Source organism: Cannabis sativa, chromosome 1, assembly GCF_029168945.1.
Source record: "Cannabis sativa cultivar Pink pepper isolate KNU-18-1 chromosome 1, ASM2916894v1, whole genome shotgun sequence".
In the NCBI taxonomy this organism is placed as follows: Eukaryota; Viridiplantae; Streptophyta; class Magnoliopsida; order Rosales; family Cannabaceae; genus Cannabis; species Cannabis sativa.
The window spans coordinates 58,041,030-58,062,159 of NC_083601.1; the positions used below are offsets into that span (position 1 = coordinate 58,041,030).

The 21,130-nt window shown below is 31.1% G+C and overlaps 1 protein-coding gene across 1 annotated transcript; it reads left to right on the top strand.

Moving 5' to 3' along the window:
• Positions 1-14,670: 14,670 nt before the first annotated feature.
• LOC133035340 (uncharacterized) lies at positions 14,671-15,432 on the top strand. Its single transcript, XM_061111115.1, has 3 exons — positions 14,671-14,849; positions 14,988-15,261; positions 15,332-15,432. The coding sequence occupies exons 1-3, from the start codon at positions 14,700-14,702 to the stop codon at positions 15,430-15,432; spliced, it is 525 nt and encodes a 174-aa protein (XP_060967098.1). The 5' UTR covers positions 14,671-14,699.
• Positions 15,433-21,130: the final 5,698 nt, after the last annotated feature.

Here is a 21,130-nt window from a genome sequence, read left to right on the forward strand (position 1 = left end):
TCAGCATTGGTGGTGTTGTGATCAGTAGTGAACATGAAGTCGTGTCTGATCTTCATATTCAACCCGTCCAGGTATTTCTCTTTCTTGTTGAAGTTGGTTGCCACAATTCCTGAGGCCAATCTTTCCAAGCAATCAAACTGAGTCGTGTATTTAGTAACACTCATGTTTTCCTTCTGAGTCAGTTGGGTGAATTCTTTTCTCTTTGCGCTTCTAACTGACTCGTTGTAATATTTTACATTAAAAAATTCTTGGATCTTCTCCCAGGTCATCGTTGTAACATCTTAAGTCAGGGACACGATGTCCCACCATACCAGAGCGTCTTCTTGAAATTGAAATGTGCCACAGGCCACTGTGTCATTTCCAATGACACCCATAAAGTTTAAGATTCTGGTAATCACAGTTAGTCATTTCTCGAATTTCATGACATCAAGACCTCCCAAGAAAACTAGAGGTGCCTGCTCACAGAACCTTTCATACAGGGGTTCCATCTGGTTCATTGCAACTACTGGTCCTGCCTGCACAGCAGGGACATGAGCTATTGGTATTTATGGAGCAGGGATTGTAGGAGCACCCTACTGTCTCAAGCGTCGGATCTCTTCATATTGTTCTTAATCCTAGTTTGCATTTATGCAAACCTGTTTTCCCAATCCTAGGCAGCTTGGGGAGCTCGAGCAGCCTGTGGCTGGTTAGCATCACCCCGGCCACGTGCCCTGCCTTTAAGACCTCTCCCTCATCCTCAAATATTAAGGGGGATATGAACTCCCTAACAACAACTAGATCCAACCGAATTACCCTGGCTCTTGGTGTTTCGCCTGGCGTCCATACTATTTAGAACAACCTGGATAACCAAGAGCTAGTCTGGTAAAATTGTGATCAAATAAAAACTTACTAATTGCCGCTTATTTGGAAATTAAAAATATACGCCTATTCTACTATTAGGCTACTAACATGCTTCCTAATAGGGTTTTCTTAAATCATACTAGTAAAATAAATTACTAAAGTAATTAATGCTTACTGAACCGTGAAACGAGATGATCCTTGATGATGATTGTGTTGGAAATTATTTTACCAGGATCTTAGATCTACTCACAAGTATGTTTATTAACATCCTAAATATGAACTTTCTAAAACGATCAAATAAACACATATAAAGTTTAGGAAACCTTACATTGGGTGCAGCGGAATATAATGACTCCTTCCGTTCAGATATCTAGCCCTTGATTCCTTTCTGTAGCAGAGCATTATCAATATCTGAACCTGGATCTCTTTCTCTGAATCTTTGATGCTGAAATTCCTTTGCTGATGATCTTTCTTCACGATCTTCCTCACTATGATTGAGGTATCACTTAATGTGTGTGGGCACTACTCATACACTAAGGTAGTTCGAAATTCAAAGGAAGAGAAAGAAGAAGTGGCAGCTAAAGATAGGGAGAGAGAGAGGCTCAGTTTTTCTGATTCAGAAGAAGTGTTTTTCCTGAAGCCTTCACTATCTATTTATAGCATTCCACTAGGGTTAGATTTGAATTATATGGCATTAAAATAATGAAAAAATCAACTTAAAATACTACAATAGGTGGCCGGCCATACACTTAGTGGATTGGGCCTTGCTTTTTGCAATTTTGCAATTTTAACACCTTTTGTATCTGATTTTCTCAAAAATGCCAATTTCCTAATTCAACCATTTAAATGTCAATTCTAACTATTTAATAACTATAAATAATTATTAAATAATATTGTCATTTATCATATTTATTAATTGAACCATACAAAGTATCATAATTAACAAATATGCCCCTATAAACTCTTTCTTTACAATTTCGCCCTTACTTAGTGAAAATTTCACAAATAGACATAGTCTAATTTGTGAATTATAATTGATTAATCAAAATCAATTACATGAGTCTTACAAGCAATATTATCTCAACTAGCGGGGGGACCATGGGTCTATATAACCGAGCTTCCAATAAGTAGATCAAGAATTTAGCACTAAAATTCACTAACTTATTAATTCTTCGTTGAATCCACGCATAGAACTTAGAATTGCACTCTCAGTATATAGAATGCTCTATATGTTCCACCATATAGACACATCATTAGTTATCCATTGTTATAATCCTAATGTGATCAATGATCCTCTATATGAATAATCTACACTGTAAAGGGATTAAATTACCGTTACACCATACAATGTATTTATTCCTTAAAACACTTGACCCCGTATAAATGATATTTCAGCTTATGTGAAATGAGTACTCCACCATTTATGTTCGTTTGGTCAAGCTCGAAGGAGATCATCCTTTGCTTACTATTCGCCAGATAGAAGCTATAGATTCCATGTTTATGATAGCGCTCCCACTCAATTGCACTACCGTGTTCCCAAAAAGTACGTATCACCCTGACCAAAAGATAGGCTTAACTAACAATTCAAGGAACACGAATAGCCTTTCAAGATTGAGCCTAATCATAACAAGATTAAGAACATTTGATCTAGGATCAACTAGGCGATATTGACTTGAATAGATATTACGGTAAGTTTAATAAATCTAAGTCAAAGTTCAATATCGGTCCCTTCCGATGCATACTCCATGCATCCAACCTGAGCTTTACTTTAACCAATGCTCTGGAAAGAACATAGCACTTCTCCAAATGCAAGTAAACTCTGTTGTAGATTATCATATAAGTAAAACCCTATGTCTGATAAATCTAGGAAACTTTATTCACATAGTCATGTTTACTTTCCAATGTGTTCACGGCACAATAAACAGGATCAAGTATGTGAAAAGGGTTTCAGATGAATTTATACATTATGTACATATAATCATGAAATAAATCATGTGAACCATGCAACATTAAATGTTATTTCTGATCTATATTAATAAGTAAATCTGATTATATTGAAATGAGTTTTATTTAGGGCATAAACCCAACAGATTGTACATGTCATGACGATCTTCGGAAGACAACCTGGCGGCTGTGATACCAAATTGTAACACCCTAACTAATTTAGGCATGTTAACGTGATTTTTGACGTACTGTGTAGCTCGTTGCCAATCAACGAGATCAACGAAAAAACGTGATTAATTAAAATTTTCTTATTTAATTAGAAACATAAAGTAATATATCTATAAAATCCTGGGATCCCGTTTACAAAATACATTTAAAAAAGTTTGCTATTCATATACAAAAGTTTTGTGGCCTGGCGACTATCCAGCAAAAAGCCCTAATGTCACAAAGATCGTATGCTCCAGGCCTAACCGCCTCGACATGTACAATCTTCATCTGCTCGCTCTCACGGCTCCTCAGCTTTAGCCTTGCCCTTACCTACACATGGAAATTGCATTGTGGGTCTACAAACTCAGTAAGAAAAGTATAACATAAAACATTGTTGGGTTATGTGCCGTAAATAAAACTCATCTCAATATAATCAGATTTACTTATTAATAAAGATCAGAAATAAAATTTTATGGTGCATGGTTCACATGATTTATTTCATGATTATATATATAATGTATGAATTCTATTTAAGTCTAGAACATATGAATTTGTTAATGATAATAGTGTTGTCAGCACAGTGGAATATAATCTTAATTATATGTTGGAAAGTTAATTCCCTGATTTGTCAGTTCACTTGATTTAGACTGACATGATAATCAGCGATAGGTATTCTTACACTTTGGATAAGTGTTATGTCCTTTCCAGGGCATTGGCAAAGTTTACCAGTATCGTATGTATGGAGTATACATCGGAAGGGACTGATATTGAACTTTGATTAGATATATTAAAATTTACCGTAATATCTATTCAATTCAATATCACCTGTTGATCCTAGATCAAATGATCTTAATCTTGATATGATTAGGTTCGTTCTCAAGAGTCTTATACATTTTCTTTGATTTGTTACTTAAGCATACTTTTGGGTCACGGTGATACGTACATTTTGGGAACATGATAGTATAATTGAGTGGGAGCGCTAACATAAATATGGAATCTATAACTTCTATTAGAATTTAGAAGTGAAACGATGATATCGTTCGAGCTTGGCTAAACAGAAATAAATGGTGGAGAACTCATTTCACTTCGCTGAAATATCATTTATACAGAGCTAAGTGTTTTAAGGATAAAATACATTGAAGGTGTAACGGTAATTTAGTGACTATTCAATGTAGATCATCTATTAGAAGGTCATTGATCAAATTAGGATTATAACAATGGATAACTAATAGCGTATCTATATCGTGGAACATATAGAGCGTTCTATATGACTGAGAGTGCAATTCCAAGTTCTAAGTGTGGATTCAATAAGGAATTAATAAGTTAGGGAATTTACTTGGTAAATTCGGTTCGGCTTATTGAAAGCTCGTTTAATATAGGCCCATGGTCCCCATACTAGTTTAGACGATACTGCTTGTAAGACTCAATTAATTGATTTTGATTAATCAATTATAATTCTAAAGTTAGACTATGTCTAGTTTATGAATTTTCACTAAGCAGGCGAAATTGTAAAGAAAAGAGATTCTAGGTTTATTTATTAATTAAGAGACTTTACATGTCTAAATTAATAAATATATTAAATGACAATATTATTTAATAATTATTTTTAAGTTATTAAATAATTAGAATTGGCATTTAAATGGTTAAAATTGGAAAATTGGCATTTTTGAGAAAATGGGATTGAAAAATAACAAAATGGAAAAGTTGCAAAGTGAGGCCCAATTTCCTTATATGGCCGGCCACTATTCAAGCCTTTTACCATTTCATTTTTAATTATTGTAATGGCATACAATTCTAATCTAAACCTAGATGGCATTCTATAAATAGAAAGTGTTGGCTTCAGGAAACAAGGACTTGCATATTGTTTCTTTCAGAAAAAGCCATAGGCCCCCCTCTCTCTCTTTTCTTCTCTTCAAATTTCGAAATTCCCTTGAGTGATAGAGTAGTCCCCACACACATCAAGTGGTATCTCAATCATAGTGTGTAAGACTGTGAAGAATCCAAACAACAAGAAGGAGAATCAGCATCAAAGGAAGGAGAGAAAGAGATCCAGATTAAGATCTTGATAATGCTTTGCTACAGAAAGGAATCAAGGGCTAGAGATCTAAACGGAAGGAGTCATTATATTCCGCTGCACCCAATGTAAGGTTTACTAAACTTCATATGTGTGTATTTCATTGTTTTAGATTTCATATTAGGATATTAATGAAACATACATGGTGGTAAATCTAGATCCTGGTAAATTATTTCCAACAAACATAATAACATCTCGAGTTATAACTAGGCGCCCATACACCCGATTATAACCCTATCCGTGTGTCCCACACAGTAATGAGTCTAGAACATTCATACGACAAGGTATGTCTAACTGCAAATCTAGCCTATACTAAGTACTTTAGTCGTACTGATGTGGTAGCAGATAACTCATACTATCTGATAGCCTAGCATACAAGTGTTGGCATCTCGGTGCAACTCTATGTACACGTCACCGATGCCCTGGTATGCTAATCTGATGGCTATAGATTTTCCTAACATATATCTGTTGGTATCTCGATGCAACTCTATGTACACCTCACTGATGCCCTGATATGTTATTCTGACGGCAACTAACATGTACGCTAAACATGTACACACGTATGAATATCATTATACTAATCCTACCTTAATTCCTATTTTAGGTGCACCGGCAAACCTGTGTGGAACAACTGCTCGGCGGATTATAGGCTCCTAAATCACATCGATAACAACATGGATAAGTGACACGCTAAATCACAACCGGGGACATAGGTTCTAAACTAAAAACCTATCTACTGAAACTTAACATGGAAATACCCTAAACTAGTAGGGAATTAACCAACCAAAACTCTGAAACTAGCACGAACTGACAACACAAATTTTTCAAGGAACCTAGTAGCAAATCCGGGTAACCGGTTTTACAGGTCCTGTAAAACAGGTTAGCCGATTTACAATAAGAAACCCAAAACATTCCAAAGCCTAACCAAATCAATTCCAAACTTTACCAAACCTTCTAGACCTGCATATTGTACCCCAATAGACATAATCCAAGCAATAAAACAACTACCCATGCTCAAAATCAAAAAAATCACCCTTAAAGGGCCAAGCTTGAGCTCTAAAACTCAAAGCTTGCTCAATCAAACCATATTCTAACTTCAAAAACACAAACTAAACAAGAACAACAACTAGAGTAGCCAAAATCACAAAACATGCGTAAATCCACTTTCTTAAAACTCAAGAAACTAAAGAGGGAGTTTCTTAAGCGCTTACCTTAGCTTGGATTCACTTAAAACCTGCTATAATCTTCTTGAAATGCTGAAGAACAACCCAACCCTAGCTGGTTCTCAGTGGGTTCAAAAGAGAGCGAGAGAGAGAGAGAGAGAGAGCGAGAGAGAGAGAGAGAGAGAGAGAGAGAGAGAGAGTTTGAGAGAGAAAATGCTTTATTTTTTCAAATTTCTAATATTTATAAAATAAAAAGATTGAACATGTTTTATTAAATAAACTTAGCCTAATATAAATATAATAATCAGCATATTAAATCAATTATAGTCCACTAAAGGACAAAATGTCTAATGAGGCAAAATGACCATTTTTCCCTTCCCACACTAAAAGTCATAAAAGGTCACTTTGGGGTATTTTTGTCAACTTTAAAATCTCGACTATTCCCGACATTCCTAATTTCTAGCTATACTGCTCGCTATACTAAAAATACTAAGATGTGATTCTAATAGCCAAAACTGTGTTCTAATATTGTCGGGCACAAAACATGCAAAATTATGAAATTCTATATATGACATATAAAATTTATTATGAATTCAAATAAATAATCATTAATAAATAATTCAAGACTAATAAGAAAGTTTCATAATTAAACCTTAATTATCTGCTAGTTTCCAAATTAATGTTAAGTGGTCTTTACAACTATGCCACTAACCGAGTTAACTAAGAAAAATCAGCGGTTCGTGTGGTCAGACAAATTTGAAGCAAGTTTTCAGGAATTGAAGCAACGTTTGATGACAGCTCCATTGTTAGCTTTTCCATCAGATCGAGAAAAGTTTGTTATTTACTGTGATGCATCTAGACAGGGTCTGGGATGTGTTCTGATGCAAGGTGACAAAGTCATAGCCTATGCCTCTCGTCAACTAAAAATTATGAGCAGCGCTATCCAACACATGATCTAGAGTTTGCTGTTATGGTGTTTTCTCTAAAAATATTACACTGATCATAAAAGTCTCAAATACTTTTTCACCCAGAATGATTTAAATATGAGGCAGAGAAGGTGGCTGGAATTTGTTAAAGTTTATGACTGTGAGATTTTATATCACCCCTGGAAAGCCAATGTTGTGGCAGATGCACCGATGTAACGCCCGTACTTTTATAAAAATATTAATTTTGTTTACAAGCGTTAAATGCAGAAAATCATAATGTCGCATTTTTATTTAATACTTGAAAATGTTCACAACAGGCCAGTTTTCGTACAAAAGACATAATAAATAATAACTAAAATAATTGCGACATAAACTTAATACCGTAAATAAATAAATAGAGTACCCTAGACCGCCCGCAGTTATATGGCCCTTAGCGAGTTCACACACACAAGCGTCCAAAGTTACACTCGCCACCGGCATTCTAGACTTTCAGTTACTTTGGTCTGCACATAGTAATTTAATAAGGGTGAGCTACTAAACTCAGTAAGGAAATGTGTGTCACGTAGTCACATAAAAAAAACACACACACAACTAAAATGCACATATTTAGAAAAATAGCAATACATAAACTTAATTTGCTCACTAGTAACTAATAACTAGTTTGTAAGCTAAGTCACATAATAATGATTACGTCCGAGTCCAATTTTGGCAAATAAACTCAAACTATTGGACTAAATGGCGGAGGGCTGGGCTCAGTAAAATCGTACCCACTACTAAATGGCCCCCTATCTACCATATAGACCCAACAGTCAAGTATTTAACCATTATCTTCTCGGTCAAACCATGTCACATATAAACTATAATCTACCTAATTTAAATAATGACAAACTACTGTACATTATTTAAATAACATAACAATCATAATTAAATAATGTGAATCTTAGAAACACACTATTTACATACATACTGAAATAACATGAATCTCATAAACATATTATTTAAATATATACCTTTAGCAATGGCCATGCTCTAATAACATGAATCTTATAAACATCTTATTTAAATATATATTATACAGTACATTAAATAACAAACAATAAAGAGTCAGGTAGAAGACCGTAGCTAACTTCTGTTTTACTATTTCTACTCCTCCTATGAATGTTATTACATACAGAAAACTTATGTTTTTTCTACTGAATTTCCTTACCTCGAATGTGGAGAAACTAGGTTGATTGCGAGAGTAAATATTACAAACAGCACATGTCTTGTAACCTTTTGTGCTCCATCCATATATTGTACAATAAGCTGAAAAATCATTTATTGTCCACAATATTGCAGCACGCATTATAAATTCTTTTTCATTTGATACATCATATGTTGTTACCCCTTCCTCCCATAATTGTTTTAGCTCGTCAATTAGGGGTCGTAAGTAAACATTGATGTCTTTACTTGGAGAATTGGGACCAGGAGTTAATGATGCCATTATAAAATTATTGTCTTTCATACATTTCCAGGGGGTATGTAATAAGGCACTAATACAATAAGCCATACGCTATAGCTAGTGCTCATGTTTCGAAATGGATTAAATCCATCGGTTGCAAGTCCCAATTTGACATTTCTGGGGTGTTTTGCAAATTCTGGAAATTGTTTATCGAATTCTTTCCAAGCTTCACCATCTGCAGGATGTCTAAGTACACCTTCAGTATTTAGATGCTTTTCTTTGTGCCATCTCATTTCTTCTGACGTATGTCGTGACATAAATAGTCTTTGTAGACATGAAGTAATTGGAAAGTAATGCATTTTTTCACCGATACATTCTTTTCTTCTTTCCTTTAAGTTTGTACCTTGAAAATCCACAAGTAAGAAATTCTTTACCATCTTTATATTCTTTCCAAAATAGAGTACAATCATTTTTACATACATGAATTTTCTCATAGCCCAATCCAAGAGTGCGTAACATTCGCTTAGCTTCGTAATTAGACATTGGCAGCTTATGATCAGTCGCAAAAGCTTGACAAAGTAATTGAAGTATCATATCGAAACATTTGTCACTCATTTTATTAAGCACCTTGATATGCATCATTTTTACCAAAAATGTTAAAGAAGAAAATTGTGAACACCTTGGATATAATTCTTTCGATACTTCGTGAACAAATTCTTTAAAATTTGTAGGTTCATTGTAATAAGTTTCCTCCCCTCCAATTTTATCATTTTGATTAGTTTCAAAATTTACTCCTCAAGTAATATCTTCAATAATGTCAAACATATCATCATCATCATCATCCTCAGAATCTTCGTTGTCTTCATTTGTGTCTGACTCTAAATCATCATTCTTGAAGCTTGAAGTAGTCTTGTCCTCACCGTGATATACCCAGTTTGTATATGATTTAGAAAAACTATTGACCCATAAGTGTTGCTCTACTGTTTCTAATTCGTGATAGTAGAAGCTCACACGATCGGTACAAGGACAAGGAGTTTTATTCTCATCATTCAAGTGACTATGTGCGAGGTTAATAAAAGTACTAACCACGTTGGTATATTCTATGGATAATTTGTTGTTGGACCATATCCAACTTTTATCAATTATTATTTCTACACAATAAAAATAATAACTATTAAACAAATGTAAATATAACTACTCCTAAATATGTAACATACAATGATAATTTTATAATAATATTTTAGGTTTTTGATTGTTTATATTTTCATAATAAAATTTGATGGTTTATTATTGTTAGATAAATACTAAAAATTTAGAAACCTACCTAAAAAGTACAAGCTATCTAGTTATTACAAAAAAAATTAAATACATAAGAAGTAAAAATATTGTCAAATTGATTATTAAGATATAATAAGGTAGAATACTTTGTGAAATAAGTAATAAATATAAAAAATAATAATTTTATTTATTTATTTTTAAAAAATATTGCTCATATGCATGTAAATACATAATTTTCACTAAAATTATTTTATAATATTTATAAATAAATAATAATACATTAAATTAATATATATCATATAAATAAAAATATATATATATGAAAATTGCACATAATTTTTTAACAAATATAAAGAAATATAAAGGTACCCAAGATAATACTTTAAAATCATTATGATTCTTAAAGTGTGTAATATAAATGGATATTTTAAAAAATCACACAGGGTCTAACTATAAAGAACTATGCATATATACATTTATAAGAATTATATAATTTAGTTAATATAAAATAAATTTAAATTAATCTCATGGATAATTTTTTAGAAACAAAATTTTAGTAAATACTGTATATTTGGTAGCTGATACATTATAAATAGTAAACCATACTACTTTTCTTAATTTAAAAATAATTAAATTATTTGATGTTACATTTTCTTAGTTTTCTATTTTTTTTTTCAAAAGTTTGTACCAATCCACAAATTTCAAAATAAGATCACAACATAACGATGACTTTTTCATAAACCTGAACCGTATTTAGAACATAATCCTGAGCCGTATTTGGAATGGTTATTGTGTGTGGCATATAAGTATTCATCTTAGTAGTTATTATAATCTAGAATAGTCTCTACAATAGGATGACCTAGAAGTAAGAATACTTAGGGGGCGTTTGGTATGAGGTGTTCAAAATAATTTGATTATAGGGAATATTATGAAGGAGAATATGATTATAAGGAAATGTGTAAACTGTGTTTGGCTGTGTAGGGTAATATGTAATCATATTACTGTTAATTAAATTACACTGTTTGGTTGAGTACATGAATCTTATAAATATTATTTTAAAAAATTAAAATAAAAATATTTTTTTATTATATCTATTTAATGTAAATTAAATATAAAAATAAAATTTTTATTTATTAAAGAAATATATTTATTAATTAGTAAACATTAGATTTTATTGTATTTTTTATTAATTAAAATGAACATTTCTATATATTTTATCACTATGTTATTTATTTTTGTTCAATATGTTATTTATGTACACCATCCGCATAAAATTTTTGTATAATAAATCTATATATGTTATTGCTAATAATATAAAATAACTCAGTTAAAAAAAAAAAATTGATCTCACAGACTAAATATATATATATATATATATATCGTAATATTTTATTTATAATAAATGATAATATTATTAGTATTTAAATTCATTTATTAATTCAAAAATATTATTCAAATTAGGGAAATTTTATTTACACCTCAAAATTTTCTAAAGGCACCCCATTTTAATAATTTTTATTTTATATAAAATCTATATCTTTAATTGTACTAAATTTTTTTAACTTTTATTTTCCAATTCATATTCTTAAAAAATATACCTATCAAACAAAAATAAATTACATTTTAAATATTATGAGAAAAAAATTAAAATAAAAAATTATATGAAATTTTCTTAGAAAAAATTAAAAAAAATATACATGAGTTAGAAAAAATTATGAAAATAAAATCAAAATAAGTATTGAAATTAACATAAAATAATGTGAGAAAAAATATTAAGAGTAATTTTTAAAAATTATTTAAGTTTATATTTTTTTTAATAATGGGGTGTACTTATCATTTTGTGGGGTGTAAACAGAACTCCCCTTCAAATTAATATGATGGAAGGTAATAATTCAATCCTACCATTTTTTAAGGTATGAACATTACCCTCCTCAAAGGTAGTTATATTACTAGGGGAATAACATTCCAAGGCTAAACCCTCTAAATAAACAAGGTAATGTTTCACATTACCATTCCCTTACTAAGATTAACTTATTCCAAACAGCCCCTTAATGTATAATCTATTCTATATAAAGTATGCCTATATAACTGAAATTCTTGGTTTATGAGAAATTCATGGGTAATTTTTTATTTTTATTTAATAAAATATTATTTATATATAATAAAATAATAATAAAACAAATCACATTAATATTTGAATTGATATTTGAACTGATATTAAATATTCGAGAATCACAACTCATTTAAAAAGAAAACACAAAGGTTAATTCATTGTTTTTTTTACTTCTTTAATTTTTAGTTGAGGGAGGAATATCATCGTCAGTACCTGCAGTTATTTGATATCAAGAAATACTTGATCACAAGAAACACGTGTCCCGACAATAGCAGGGCACGAGCACCAATACATGAGATTTGTGCTACCTTTTGGATAGTAAATCATGTATGTATACAATAACATCAGTATTTATCTAACTAAAGTGAAGAAAATCTTTAGCCTACGTTACAGCTTGTAATAGCAATACCAAGGTAAACAAATGTGCACTTAAATGACATTCACGGTGTTTATTTTGTGGGAATAATTTAAGAAGAAATGGGATTGGGTAATGATTTAAAACCTTATTTGGATAATCCAAATCACTCTATAATTGGATAGATTCTCTTCTTCCTCTCATATTTTGATGATGCTAATTTATTCATATTTTGATTTCTACAATTTTTGTGTTCAGACCATTAAGGTAGTGTTCTACTAGGGGATCTAACGAGTTTCGCCCCTTCGCTAATGACCTCTAAGAGTTCAAATTCCAGTATTGTATAAATCTTCAATTTGTTCTATTTCTTATATTAACTGAAATTTTGCTACTTTTTTTTTTAATTTACAACTTTATTGTTTATATCTTATTAGGGACATTCATAGAAATTTGGGTTTCTTTGAAATATACAATTAATGAGCATTACTTTTTGATCATAGTGTGTTTTCCATGGCTGAAAACCTCAATAATCTCTATCATTTGATATCAAATAAAATAAAATTATAATGATGTATACATTATGGTTATTGAATTGTTTCTTTGTCAAAATTAATATTAAGTATATTTATATGTTTATAGGTTTATCTATTTTCTCTTAGATCAATCATGCTCATATAGCAAAAAAATCATACTCATATAGACATGTTATTTTCATTTTGTAATTTAGATCTTCTTAGTCATTATTTAGTTCACTTAAACCTTTTCCGATTAGGGTAACTAAAGTTTTGTTTCACTCTATTACAAAGATATGTATTACATGTATTATTTATTTTTGACTATAAGGAGGTGAATTTCTTTATTAGGAAACATATAGCGTGACAAATTATTGTTCATATATTGAATAATTATTTTTGATTAATGAGATTCATATATATATAACTATGTATATTGAATTCTTTATTCAAATAATTATTTTTGATTTTTACGTGATTATTTATTGTTCATATATTTAGAACTTTATTTGATTAAAGTTAAGATTATAAGATTAATTAATTTGTGATTTCTTCCTATACACATAATAATAATCTCACCTAATAACTAATAATATTACTTCTTTAATTTTTAATTGTATCACTTTCAAATAACATAAAAAAAACTAGCATAAAATAAAAACTAGCACCTAATAATATAGTATCAAAATAATACTAAAAAAAATAAAATTTTAACATTAATTTTTTCTTATATTCTAATCACAATACTAAAATTTACAATAAAAAAATATTCTTTATTATTATACTAATTTATTAAATTATCTCACATTATAATATTTATATAAATATAAAAATTTAATCATAAACACAATATTTTAATATTAAAAACTAAAAAAAAATAATCTATAATGTCTCACTATTCAAATATCATAAAATATTTCACTTATTCAAATCACATTAAAAAAAAAAAAAAACTAATATGAATTTTAAATTTTAAAAAAATTCAAGATATTTTCACACTTAATATTTTTCAAATATTTAACCCAAAAAGATAAATAAATAAAGAACAAAAAAATAAAAAAATCTTAATATGCCATAGAATAGAAAGATCAGGTATATATATCAAAACTAACAGCTCGGTTCATATAACGACTTCTATAGAGACAAGTATAAAAAAATAAATAAATAAAAGGAAAATCATTAATTTGCTTCTTCTTCTTCCTATTGTTTTCGAAGAGAAAAAGAAAAGGTTATCTAATTTGTATAACTTGTATTGGTATTACAAATATACAATACTTTAAATTGTATTGTTTCTACAAAAATACATTACCCTTTTTTTTTTTGAAGAAATACATTACCTAAAACAGAAATACATTACCTAAAACAAAAACTAAATATAACAATACCTTAAATTGTGTTTTCATATTTATTTAGTCTGAGTTCACATTTATTGATTCACTACATCTTTTGTTTTATAATTAATTAATTGTTAATCAATTTTTTTTTTATGTATCTCTATAATTTTTGTTTCTTTTATTAATGTGAAACTTTAGCCTTAATTAGTTCCCTTCTAGCCCAATAAAATTAAGCCAAATCTACTTCTCACTTCCCTTTCATTATATTTTAATTGATGTTTCTTTACGTGATCCTTTATATATTCTCTATATATTTTTCTAGATATTTAGTCATTGTTATTATTAATGATTTAAAATTGAATTATTGATCTTAGATATTAATTGATAATCAGCATTATTATAATTAATAAGATATTGATTACATTTTATGACTCTTTTTATTGATTACGTAGTCATCACTATATTTTTTTTATTTTGTCTATCTATTGTTTTATTTGAAAACAGGTGAATAAATGGCTACAATATACACAACAATAATTAAGGACATCACTCCAACTACAGAAAGTTGGAAGATTGAAATGAGAGTGTTAGAAAAATCTGGAAAGCGGACAAGCAAGAGTTCACCACTCAAATATCAAAAGCTTATGTTAGCAGATAAAAAGGTATACAATTAGTTTATTTACCGTTGAAATTGTCAATACTCTACTAATAAATGCTATATTTTCCGAATTCCGACTATAAACACGCTGCAACAAATTATTATTTCATAAATATATTTTTTTCCTTAAAAATGAACACAGGGTAATGATGTTGAAGCAGTAATATTTGGCACTGAAATTGATGCTAGAGAAAACACTTTGGAAGTGTTCCACACTTACTACATCAGCAACGCCTATGTAAAAAAAACAGTCCCACCTTTCTATAAAAAGCAAGACTACAAATATTCTTGGACAGTGAACTCAAGAACAGAAATCGAAGAAATCCAAACAGAAGACAACCAGGTATCAGCACCAAACTATGATTTCATTCCGTTTAGCAACCTGCATACACCTAAAGAATTCAGCAAACCAATAGGTATTTACAATTTGATTTTCATAAATATATATTCCTCATTGACTAACTATTTAATATTTCAATTTATTAGATATTTTGGCTATTGCTCTTAAAATGAACCCACCAAAAGAAGTCAACACTCCCTATGAACTACATACAATTCAAGAGATATATTTAATTAATGAAAGGTAAACTATACATTTAATCTACCACTATAAATACACCCTTGTGTTCATTTTTATTGCGATATATTAAATACTATTTAACAAAATTTATGCTAATACATTTTTTTTTCTTTACAAAGTTGTAGCTTCAAACCAGTATGGTTGACGATGTGGGGGCACAAAGTCCACGATGAATGCTTACAAATAGCAGAAGTAATCGAAGACAGACCCATAATATTGGGATCAAAACTAATTGTTCAAACCAAGAGAGGTTATTGCATTAATTAAACTACTGATATTAAAAAGCAAAAATTCAAAAATTCAACTAACACATACATTTTGATTTAGGGCTGTCTCTATCGTCACGCGACACGAGTACCTTCAAAATCAATCCTCAACTCCCAGAGGCAGAAGCACTGAAGGAATGGTAATACTCATAAAATCAAATACACATACTATTATAGCTACACATTTTACAAAAGAAATTAAATTTTTGTATACTATATTAATTTATAATAATACTTACTCTATTTTAAGGGCGGAGAGTAACGAAACAGAAATTAAAAACGCAATAGCAAACTGCTTGACATATGAATCTTCTCCAAAAATTTTTGTTTTATTACACGAAATAGTGACTAACATCCAATATCTTACTATAATATTTACTTTATAAAACTTTCGTTTCAATATCTTACTATTATTAACACCATATGATTTGGATGTAGAAAAAATATTTTTGTATTGAGGCGGCAATAAAAATAACTGATACTCTCCATAATTTTTATTACATGTCATGTGACGCATGCTATAAAAAAATAGATTTATACAATTGCGATGAAAAAATCATATGTGACAAGCCAACATGCGGCCAAGAAGGATTTCCTACACCACGGTATATTACAAAAAATATATGATGTTATTGAAATTAAGTTAAAATAAAAAAAAATATACTAACAATCTTATTACGCATTTTACAGTGCTATAGCATATGTTGAACTTGATGACAATACAAAGAGCCTATCTGCTGTCATGTTCGCAGATATTGTGGAAAAAATATTTTCGTGTAATGCTGCTGTAAAGCCCGCTTAGTTAATTTGGAAATTATCAGTTAATTGTGATTAATGATGAAATTATTTATAGCTATTTAAATAATTTATTATACTGTTATTTATGTTATTCAGTATCTTGCATATTTTGCATTTCCGGTGTCCGGTATTTTGGAACTCGGCGTTTGGCTCAGTAGAAATCACAACTTAGTATGTTAGTAGTTTGGGGACGGGTTTTAGACATTGGGAATGTCGGGAATGGCCGGGAATTTAGAATGTCCCAAAAATACCCCTTTAGTATGATTTATGTGATTTTATGGTGGAGGGGCAAAATGGTCTTTTTGCCCCATTAGTGTTTTGTCTTATGTGATTTTTTTAAATGGATTAAATGTTTATTTTAAATAATTATTTTGGCTGAAATAAGGTGTTATATGCATTAAAACTCTTTTCTCTCAAAAATTCAACACTTAGTCAAAATTAAAGGAAACTTTCAAAACACTCAAAGCTCTCTCCCTCTCTCTCTTTTCGGCCAAAGCTTGGCTGTGTAAGGGCTGGGTTTTGCTTGGTTAATTCTAGTGGTTTAGCAAGATCAAAGTCATTTTCATTGAGGTATTTCTTGGCTTTAGTTTCTTACTTTGTTTTTCTTGAAATTTATGATGAAAATGGTTGTTGCATGCTTGAATCTTTGTTGTTGTTGCTGCTGAAATATTGTTGTTGTTTCTGAGATTTAAGTATGTTGATTTGTGATTATTTAGGTTGTTAGTAATGAGTGTTAAATTGCTTTGCTCAAATTTGGAAGTTTTAGCTCAAAATATGGTTTTCAAAGAGAATTGATTGAATCTGTTGCTGGGTTGTTGTTGATGTTTTTATTTGATTTCAGAAGCTATTTTAAGCATGTTTAAGTAGAATTAAGTTGCTTGGTATGCATGTTGTTTAGATTTGCTCAAGTTTGAGTTTAGAACTCAAAGCTTGAGCTCCAATGGTGATTCTTGTTTCTGTGGTTTCTGGGTTAGTTTGTTGCCTTAGATTTGTTCCTTGGGATATTTAGAGCAGGTCTGGAAGGTTTGGAACCATTTGGGTTTGATTTGCTTGAGTTACGAATTTTTGAAAAATTCCTGCGAGGAACCGGAATTCCGGTTGTGCAACCGGAATTCCGGATGGGTGTCCAGTAATTCCCAGAACCGGAATTCCGGTTGGGCAACCGGTCTACCGGTTGGGGAATTTTCAGAAACCCTAGTTTTCCTCGTTTTTATGTTTTAGGGGGTATTGCCATGCTTTTTATCGATAGGGAAACTTTTAGTTCCTAGTTTTAGTCCCCGGGAAGTGATTTAGCGTGTCACTTATAGCGTTGTGATTTTTATGGTTTAGGAGCCAGTAATCCGCCGCTCAGCTTCAGTTCCGATCGGGTTGACCGGCACACACGAAATCGGAATCCGGAGTAAGATTAGTATAACAGTATGCATATGTAGATTACATGTTTAGCGTGCATGTAGGAAGCCTATTAGATTAAATTAGTTGTATGTTGGCTTCGAACCATCAAACCCTGTCACGTCGGTACAGCCGGAGTATGACCGACGGCGGAGTATGACCGATTTGACCGATCAGGCTGACACTTGGTTGGTGGTTCCGTGCTATTGACGTATCCCGTCGGTACAGGCTGGAGTATGACCAGCAGCCGGAGTATGACCGGTTCGACCGATCAGGTTGTTACGTGTCAATAGTACCGTCCCTATGAACGTTCAGAACTCAGTACCATGTTGGACATGGCAGTAGTGGCTCAGTACCATGTTGGACATGGCAGTAGCGGGACTCAGTATCGTGTTGGACACGGCAGTTAGAATTATGTATGATATTATTATGCTTTTCTTACTGAGTCTGTCGACTCACAGTTTATGTTCATGTGTAGGTAAAGGCAAGGCTATAGCTGATGGACCGTGAGCGAGCTTATGAGATTGTACATGTCGGGGCGGTTAGGCCTGGAGCGTACGATCCTCGGGACAGCAAGGCTGAATTTTTGTAACTGGTCGTTAGACGACTTTTATTTTTATGTAATGGTTAAACAGTTAAACCTTTTTGTAAATGATTTTATAATCGGGATCCCGAGTCTTTTGTAATATGGTTTATAAGTTTAATTAAAAAGCAAAATTTTAATTAGTCACGTTTTTCCATAAACCTCGTTGATTAGCAACGAGCTGCACAGTACGTTTAAAAATCACGTAATACGCCTAAGGTAGTTAGGGTGTTAGAGCTGCTCAACTAATGTACTAATATATTGCAAACACTAAGCTTTCTTAAACACTATAATATTTTTAGTTTATTTTTGGATTAACTTAAGAACATATTTAAATCATTAAGCTTTCTTAAACACTAATATATTGCATTCAGTATTTAATAATAATCTCACTTTCAAATAACATAGAAAAAACCTAGCATAAAATTTAGTATACGTGCCTTGCACATAGTTTTTTACTAGTAAATAAAAGGCATTCTTATATTATATAAGATAGGGTGTAGAAAAGAGTGATAGTGGGAGACAGTTAGAAATAATTGGAGTAATATTGGGGAAAATAAAGCAATTAATATAATTACATAATATATATAAATAAATTAACTAATTTCCAATTCGTTTACCCTATCCCCAAATCCCTAAAATTTCCTCTCGACAAAAACTCTAAGCTCTGTTCTCCTCCATCTTCGATCTCAACTACTCTATCAAGTCACAAAACCAAACTCTAGCCCGAGAGAATTTTTTGTTTTAATTCTCACTATTCTTCTTTCTCTCTCACTCACTCAGCTCATTCAGAGAAAAAGCCAATACAAGTTAATTTTAATATTGTTTTGTTCAAAAAAGAAAAAAAATTGGGAGTTTCTATCTTTTTTCTAAGATTGGGTTTCTCTCTTATTTGAGACTCTTTGGTTGCCAGATCGTCGACGGCGGCACTTCACGACCTCCATCATCCTCTCCTACCGTTTTGTCTCGAAAAAAGCTCAGCCCAGGGCCTCTTGTTTACAGTATGTCTTTTTTTTTTTAACTCAAATAATATCTGAGCTATTTTTTTCATTCATCCATTCCGTGTTTTTCCTTTTATATATAAACATTGATGAGTTCATCTACCTGGTTTTTTCTGTGTGTTTTGCTAGTAATAACAAAATTAGGGTTGTAGTTGATGGTATTCTATTTATTTATTTTATTTCATCAAGTTCATTGTTATTCTCGAGTTTCTCATTCAATTAACAATATAAGGGGGTTTTTCTCTTAATATTTCATCTATTATTATCTTTTTGTAATGTTTTTCTTTATCGAGTTAATTTTACTGTGATTATTCGTAATGACCGCTTTAGTAATTTGGATTAGTAAAGGCAATTAGCACTAATTTCTGACATTTTTATAATTATTTGTGACTTTAATTATTTATGGGTCCCATTATTAGAAATGGGCATTAGAGTTATAATTTTTCAATTTTGAAGATTTTATTAAACTCTAGAGGTATTTTATGAATTATGTAATTTTTGTAATTTTTGCTCGGCGACAACGGAAAGTACAATGGATGGCTAGTTTGATCACATGGGTAAGTTTAGAACCTTATTTCTTAGTGGAATATTTATTGGAAGAAATAAAATATCGGGATTAAGCGGGGTTATGGTTTTTGACTATTTTACCCCTAGTTTTAGAACGCAGTTATAACCTAAAGGTAATTTAGTAATTTTTAATAGTGGAAAGTGGTGGCAGCTCTAGGTGTTGACACCTAGCAAGAGAATATTCAGGTTTAATTAGATAAACCATTATTTCATTTAGAAGGAAAATAAAAAAAATAAGAAAAATAAGAAAAAGATAAACCAAAATTCAAGAGAAGATCTCTCTTTCCTTCCTCTCTCTTCGAACCAACCCTGAAAAGAGGAGGTTGTTGGTGATTTTTGGGTGTTTTCAGCAAGAATTCAAGGGAAATCAAGCGATGGTAAGCCCTAGAATCTCTACCTCTTAGTTCCTGAAATTTTTACTTGGTTTGAATATGTGATTTTGAGAATTAGTGGCTGATAGGGTTAGCTTCAGTTCTAGTTTGAATTATAGGGTTTATTTGAGTTGGTTTAAAGTTCTTGCAGCTGGTTTTAGTGTATAATGTTGCATTTATGCAAGTTTGGGTTTGAAAACCTAAACTTTGATCTTTAATGGCATACTGTGGTTCAGTGAGATTTTCTGTGAATTGCTGGTTCAAAAATATTGTTTATGCATTGTTTAGGTGTTTTGGAAAGTACGGATGCATTTGGTGGGATTTTGAGCAAGAAATGAAATTTTTTGGGTGAACTGGTGCAAACCGGGTAACCGGTTTTACCAGTACCTGTAAAATCGGTTAGCCAGTTTTTGCAGGGTTCCTCGAATGTTCCATTTCCTCATTTCTTAATTTTAGTGTCGTAGTTGGGTGTTTCCCTATTTCTAGAGTTAGAGTAAACCCTAGAGAGTATAACAGAACCTAGAGTGGTGGGTTCGGGTTTCCTGGATTAGGGTTTTCTATCATGTGGTTTACCTAGTTTTATTATGTGATTAGGGCATCCATCTAGCACAGGACTTTTCGTTCAGGTCGGCCAGCACACTTGAATCTGGAAAGAAGGTAAGAACTGTGTATAATATGTAATATAAATATCTGAGTGTATATATGCGATAAGTGTATATGCATGCTTATG